The sequence below is a fragment of the Condylostylus longicornis genome, unplaced genomic scaffold (assembly GCF_029603195.1).
Source record: "Condylostylus longicornis isolate FDR11 unplaced genomic scaffold, ASM2960319v2 ptg000157l, whole genome shotgun sequence".
NCBI classification, from domain to species: Eukaryota; Metazoa; Arthropoda; class Insecta; order Diptera; family Dolichopodidae; genus Condylostylus; species Condylostylus longicornis.
In genome coordinates, this window is record NW_026578125.1 from 29,103 (window position 1) to 35,933 (window position 6,831).

Sequence of the window (6,831 nt, forward strand, 5' to 3'; positions counted from 1 at the left end):
ATGTCTATCTATAGTGTTATATCCGATATTACATTTTTCACAATACAAAGTTCTACAAAAAGCTGAGGTAAGAGAGGTAATGACTTTGTAATGCCTATTATAATAAAGAAGATTTATTCGTTTGCCCTCAGTTTTTCCTTCAAATATTATATTTTTGTTGTTGCTATAGTCATAAACCACTATGTTGTATTTATCACCAAAGTAATCTTGAATTTTCTTCAATTCAGGTATTCCAGAGCCACTTTCTTTGATATTTAAATTAGTATCTTTGACAAGTGTTAAAGCCAATTGTTTTTGAATTTTTTTGACGTCCATGCAAATTTTTTTATAATTGGGCTCTTTGTCAACAAAAGCTTTTCCTACCATAATAGCAGGTGGTAGGCAAAGACTGTCTTTATTTTTTATGGTAACAATGCCTTTTCGTTTTAGACATTCTTCTTCAAAAGTAAGATATTTTTTTACCCTTCCTTTTCCTGAAGGTAAGCGAACAGTTGTAATTGTTATTTCGAAAGAATCAGGGTTAATTCCTTCTGTATTGCTTTGAAATATTTTGAATATCAGTTCCCAGATATCGTCAAACTTTACTTCACTTGCCTCTTTAAAGTTCATCCATCCTGGTGTACGCCCTTGAAAGTTGTTGCCGTAAAACGTTATCCCAATTAGGTCCGTTGGAAGAACGTTTTTTACTGCATATTCAATTACTTCATTGACTCCTTCTTTGATTTTTAACAAACAATCTTCTTCTTCTGGTGAAGCTTTTAATTTGAAAATAACTTTGTTTGCCGTTACACCAAATTTTTTGATATATTGAGTTTTTTCAGCAATTATATCAAATTTTGGGGTGTTTTCTTTTAAAAATTTATTTAACATCATTTTTTTTGCCATGTTGTTAGTTACTTTAAAGTTATAATTATTCTAATAATATTTTAAAACATTATCAATTTTATATGTTAAAAAATACTTTGTGGAATGCGGATCTTGTTTATATTTTTATTAATCTAGATAACTGCAGCTATAATTGCAAGGTCAGGTGTTTCCATTTTTATAAAATTTACATAAAAAATTAAAACACAATTAAAAATTCTTAGTATAACACTTTTTTGGAATGCGGATCCTTGTCTTATAAAACATTATCAATTTATATATGGTTCTCTGTGAAGTGGAGAGTCCGGACGATAATTCTCGGTGCACCATATTCATGCCGGACAGGTTTTCAAAAAAAGTAAGAAATCAAGAAGAATTAGATTACTTGAATACCAACCCTATGAACATCAAGTATATTGGTCGAGACGCCGACCGATGGAATATGCTTTTATTCGAGCTTATTCCTGTACTGCACTGTACTGAACAAAAACCAGCAAAAATACGAAAAGTTTAAATAAAAACAAAAAAAATAAAAATGTTTTTTTCTTTGCCATTGTTAAATTACAGCCTTCTTCTTCTTTCATATGACTACAAAAAAGGCGCCGCCTCGGGCCGAGCGGCGTACGCGCGTAAGCGATGCGAGCCGGGCCTTAAGTGGCCAGAGGGTGAAAACTTGAGCGGCTAGAAGGCTAAAACTTAAGCGGCCAGGTTCCTTCCGGCTCGCATCGCTTACGCGCGTACGCCGCTCGGCCCGAGGCGGCGCCTTTTTTGTAGTCATATGAAAGAAGAAGAATGCTGTAATTTAACAATGGCAAAGAAAAAAACATTTTTATTTTTTTTGTTTTTATTTAAACTTTTCGTATTTTTGCTGGTTTTTGTTCAGTACAGTGCAGTACAGGAATAAGCTCGAATAAAAGCATATTCCATCGGTCGGCGTCTCGACCAATATACTTGATGTTCATAGGGTTGGTATTCAAGTAATCTAATTCTTCTTGATTTCTTACTTTTTTTGAAAACCTGTCCGGCATGAATATGGTGCACCGAGAATTATCGTCCGGACTCTCCACTTCACAGAGAACCATATATAAATTGATAATGTTTTATAAGACAAGGATCCGCATTCCAAAAAAGTGTTATACTAAGAATTTTTAATTGTGTTTTAATTTTTTATGTAAATTTTATAAAAATGGAAACACCTGACCTTGCAATTATAGCTGCAGTTATCTAGATTAATAAAAATATAAACAAGATCCGCATTCCACAAAGTATTTTTTAACATATAAAATTGATAATGTTTTAAAATATTATTAGAATAATTATAACTTTAAAGTAACTAACAACATGGCAAAAAAAATGATGTTAAATAAATTTTTAAAAGAAAACACCCCAAAATTTGATATAATTGCTGAAAAAACTCAATATATCAAAAAATTTGGTGTAACGGCAAACAAAGTTATTTTCAAATTAAAAGCTTCACCAGAAGAAGAAGATTGTTTGTTAAAAATCAAAGAAGGAGTCAATGAAGTAATTGAATATGCAGTAAAAAACGTTCTTCCAACGGACCTAATTGGGATAACGTTTTACGGCAACAACTTTCAAGGGCGTACACCAGGATGGATGAACTTTAAAGAGGCAAGTGAAGTAAAGTTTGACGATATCTGGGAACTGATATTCAAAATATTTCAAAGCAATACAGAAGGAATTAACCCTGATTCTTTCGAAATAACAATTACAACTGTTCGCTTACCTTCAGGAAAAGGAAGGGTAAAAAAATATCTTACTTTTGAAGAAGAATGTCTAAAACGAAAAGGCATTGTTACCATAAAAAATAAAGACAGTCTTTGCCTACCACCTGCTATTATGGTAGGAAAAGCTTTTGTTGACAAAGAGCCCAATTATAAAAAAATTTGCATGGACGTCAAAAAAATTCAAAAACAATTGGCTTTAACACTTGTCAAAGATACTAATTTAAATATCAAAGAAAGTGGCTCTGGAATACCTGAATTGAAGAAAATTCAAGATTACTTTGGTGATAAATACAACATAGTGGTTTATGACTATAGCAACAACAAAAATATAATATTTGAAGGAAAAACTGAGGGCAAACGAATAAATCTTCTTTATTATAATAGGCATTACAACGTCATTACCTCTCTTACCTCAGCTTTTTGTAGAACTTTGTATTGTGAAAAATGTAATATCGGATATAACACTATAGATAGACATATGTGTGGAGGACGCTGTAAATGTTGTCAGCAATCACCTGCTTGCAAAAACGTTATTGAAAATATATCCTGTTTAACATGTAAACGGACATTTAAAGGTTTAAGATGTTTTGAAAATCATGTAACTAAAAATATTTGTATAAATTTGCGTAAATGCTTAACATGCTTTAAGAATTATTCTACTAAATATGGAACACATAAATGCAACACAAAAGTATGCAAGAATTGCCTAAAACAAGTAGAACAAAATCATGTTTGCTACATTACAGTTAACAAACAAAAACCTAACATAGATAATTTTGTTAATTTAAAGAAAGGATATTTTCCTCACTTATTCAATACAGAAAAAAACAAAGAATACGCTGGACCATTACCACCACATGAATACTACAATCCAAACTTAATGTCAAAACCAGAACGATTAATTTTCTTTAAATGGTACGATGAAAATAAAAATACCGAATTTAACATGCGAAAGGAGATTGTAGAATACTGTAAAAACGACGTAATTATTTTAACGAAAGCTTGTTTAAAGTTTAGAAATATTATACTAAAAGATAACAATGTATGTCCGTTTACTGAGGCTACAACCATTGCATCAACTTGCAATTTGATTTTTCGACGGAACTTTCTTAAAGCTGAAACAATAGGACTAATACCAAAAAATGGATATAGATTTACAGATATCCAATCAAAAATAGCTTTACAATGGTTAATTTGGGAAGAAGACCAGCGAAAAATTAATATCCAACATGCCGGTAAACAAAAAGAAGCTATCATAAATAATTTAAAAGTAGATGGATTTTGTGAAGAGACCAATCAAGTTTTTGAATTTCATGGATGCTACTATCATGGACATCCAAAGTGTTTTTCTTACAGGCATGACGAACCATTAGAAAAAAACGCAACAGACACGCTAAATTCAAGATATGAAGCTACAATTTCAAAGTCAGCCCGACTGCGTTTATTTGTTTATGAAGTCATTGAAAAATGGGAGTGCGAATTTAGAGAACAATTGATTGATAACCCAGATATATTTTATTTAAACGATCATCCTATTTTAATAAATCTTCCACTTGATCCTCGGGACTCTTTCTTTGGTGGACGAACTGAAAATATAGTTACTTACTACAAAGCTATGGAAAATGAAAAAATTAAATATATTGACGTTTGTTCTCTTTATCCTTATGTTTGTAAATATGGTAAATTTCCCATCGGACACCCAGAGATTATTGTTGGAAACGATGAATGCATGAAACAAAATTTGAAAACTACAGACGGATTAATAAAGTGCTCCATTCTTCCTCCAACAGACTTATTTATCCCAGTACTTCCAATAAAACAAAACAATAAACTAATCTTTACTCTTTGCTTTACATGTAGTGAAGAAAAAAATATGGACGATTGTACACATGCTGACAACAAAAGGACATTGAATGGTACTTGGGTTATAGATGAAGTGGTGAAAGCTTTAACAAAGGGATACAAAATAATAGAAATTCACGAGATTTGGAAATATTCAGTCCAACAATATGATAAAACTTCATCTAAACCTGGGTTATTTACTGATATAATGGATAAATTTTTAAAAATAAAACAAGAATCATCAGACTGGCCTAAAACGTGTGTTAATAAAGAATTGAAACAGCAATACATAGAAGACTTCTTCGAAAGGGAAAACATAAAATTAGACGAAAATAAAATATGTGCAAATCCTGGAAAAAGATCAGTTGCAAAACATATATTAAATTCATTTTGGGGTAAATTTGGACAAAAAGAAAACCAAACACAGACAGAAATAATTAAGACTCCAGCTAATTTTTATACACTAATGACTGATCCAAACAAGGAAGTTCATCATATATTGATTATAAACGATGAGACTTTGGTTGTTAATTGGAAGTTTAAGCATGATGAATAAAACCATTGAAAACTGTAAATGTATGCGTAGCAAGCTACACCACTGCACAAGCACGATTGAAGCTCTATAGTTATTTAGAAAAGCTGGAAAACCGAGTGTTGTATTACGATACTGATTCTATTATATTTATTTCAAAAGAAGGTGAATACGAACCACCGTTAGGTAACTTCATCGGGGACATGACAGATGAGCTCACGTCATATGGCGATGGTAGTTTTATAACTGAATTTGCTTCTGGAGGACCAAAAAATTACGGGTACGCAGTGTATTCAACAAAAAGTCAAAGTCAGGTAGCAACATGTAAAGTTAAAGGAATAAAAATGACTTACGAAAATTCTGAAATTATTAACTTTGAAAAAATTAAAGATCTTGTTTTAAATAATGATAAGGAAGGTGTCAAAATTATAACTTCAAATTTCGTAAGAAATAATCAACACAACGTTATAACAGCTCCACAAATAAAAACATACAGGCAAGTGTCAGAAAAACGGAAATTTTTTGAAAATTATAGTTCTTTTCCGTCTGGATATAAAAAAAGTATACAAAGAATATAAAATGTCTATTTTGAAATAAAAAAATAACTTAATAAATAAAAATGATATATTGTAAATTTTGTTTTATTTTTATTATTTATTTAATGTATATAATTTGCATCACACAAAGTAGTAAGAACTCTATTAATAATTTATTTGCAATAGTATTTTATACATTTTGCAGATCTCGACTTCCTTGATTGAATTGGAAATTTACATTGTACAATTTAATTTTTCTTCTGAAATATTATTTGCACCAGTAGACAAATTTACATAAATCGTGTCATTTTATTTGTATTTCATTTTTATTAGAAAAATAAAAATTAATCTTAACATACCACACCTAAGTTCTTATTCTTGAACTTGATTTTTCTTTCTCAATAAAAAAAAAAGCTTTAAAACATGTATTTTATACACTAATGACTGATCCAAACAAGGAAGTTCATCATATATTGATTATAAACGATGAGACTTTGGTTGTTAATTGGAAGTTTAAGCATGATGAAATAAAACCATTGAAAACTGTAAATGTATGCGTAGCAAGCTACACCACTGCACAAGCACGATTGAAGCTCTATAGTTATTTAGAAAAGCTGGAAAACCGAGTGTTGTATTACGATACTGATTCTATTATATTTATTTCAAAAGAAGGTGAATACGAACCACCGTTAGGTAACTTCATCGGGGACATGACAGATGAGCTCACGTCATATGGCGATGGTAGTTTTATAACTGAATTTGCTTCTGGAGGACCAAAAAATTACGAGTACGCAGTGTATTCAACAAAAAGTCAAAGTCAGGTAGCAACATGTAAAGTTAAAGGAATAAAAATGACTTACGAAAATTCTGAAATTATTAACTTTGAAAAAATTAAAGATCTTGTTTTAAATAATGATAAGGAAGGTGTCAAAATTATAACTTCAAATTTCGTAAGAAATAATCAACACAACGTTATAACAGCTCCACAAATAAAAACATACAGGCAAGTGTCAGAAAAACGGAAATTTTTTGAAAATTATAGTTCTTTTCCGTTTGGATATAAAAAAAGTATACAAAGAATATCCGTGGAAATTTTCCAAAACCCGATAAGTCGATTTTTGGCAAAATCGAGATATTAATGAAAATGGAATGGTATATATGAGATCTTTGCTGTGACGAAGTCTCATAATTCAATGCAAGAGGTAAAGCGTTCGTTGGTGCATAAAACCATAACCCGGTAAAGTTTAAGGAAATCATTTATCAACATCATACCGTTGCCAAAACCCGATATTTATCATATCGTTCTTTC

The 6,831-nt window shown here is 30.8% G+C and overlaps 1 protein-coding gene across 1 annotated transcript; it reads left to right on the plus strand.

The window, feature by feature from the left end:
- Nucleotides 1–3,090: 3,090 nt before the first annotated feature.
- Nucleotides 3,091–5,010, plus strand: LOC129616009 (uncharacterized). Its single transcript, XM_055531429.1, has one exon. The coding sequence runs from the start codon at nt 3,091–3,093 to the stop codon at nt 5,008–5,010; it is 1,920 nt and encodes a 639-aa protein (XP_055387404.1).
- Nucleotides 5,011–6,831: the final 1,821 nt, after the last annotated feature.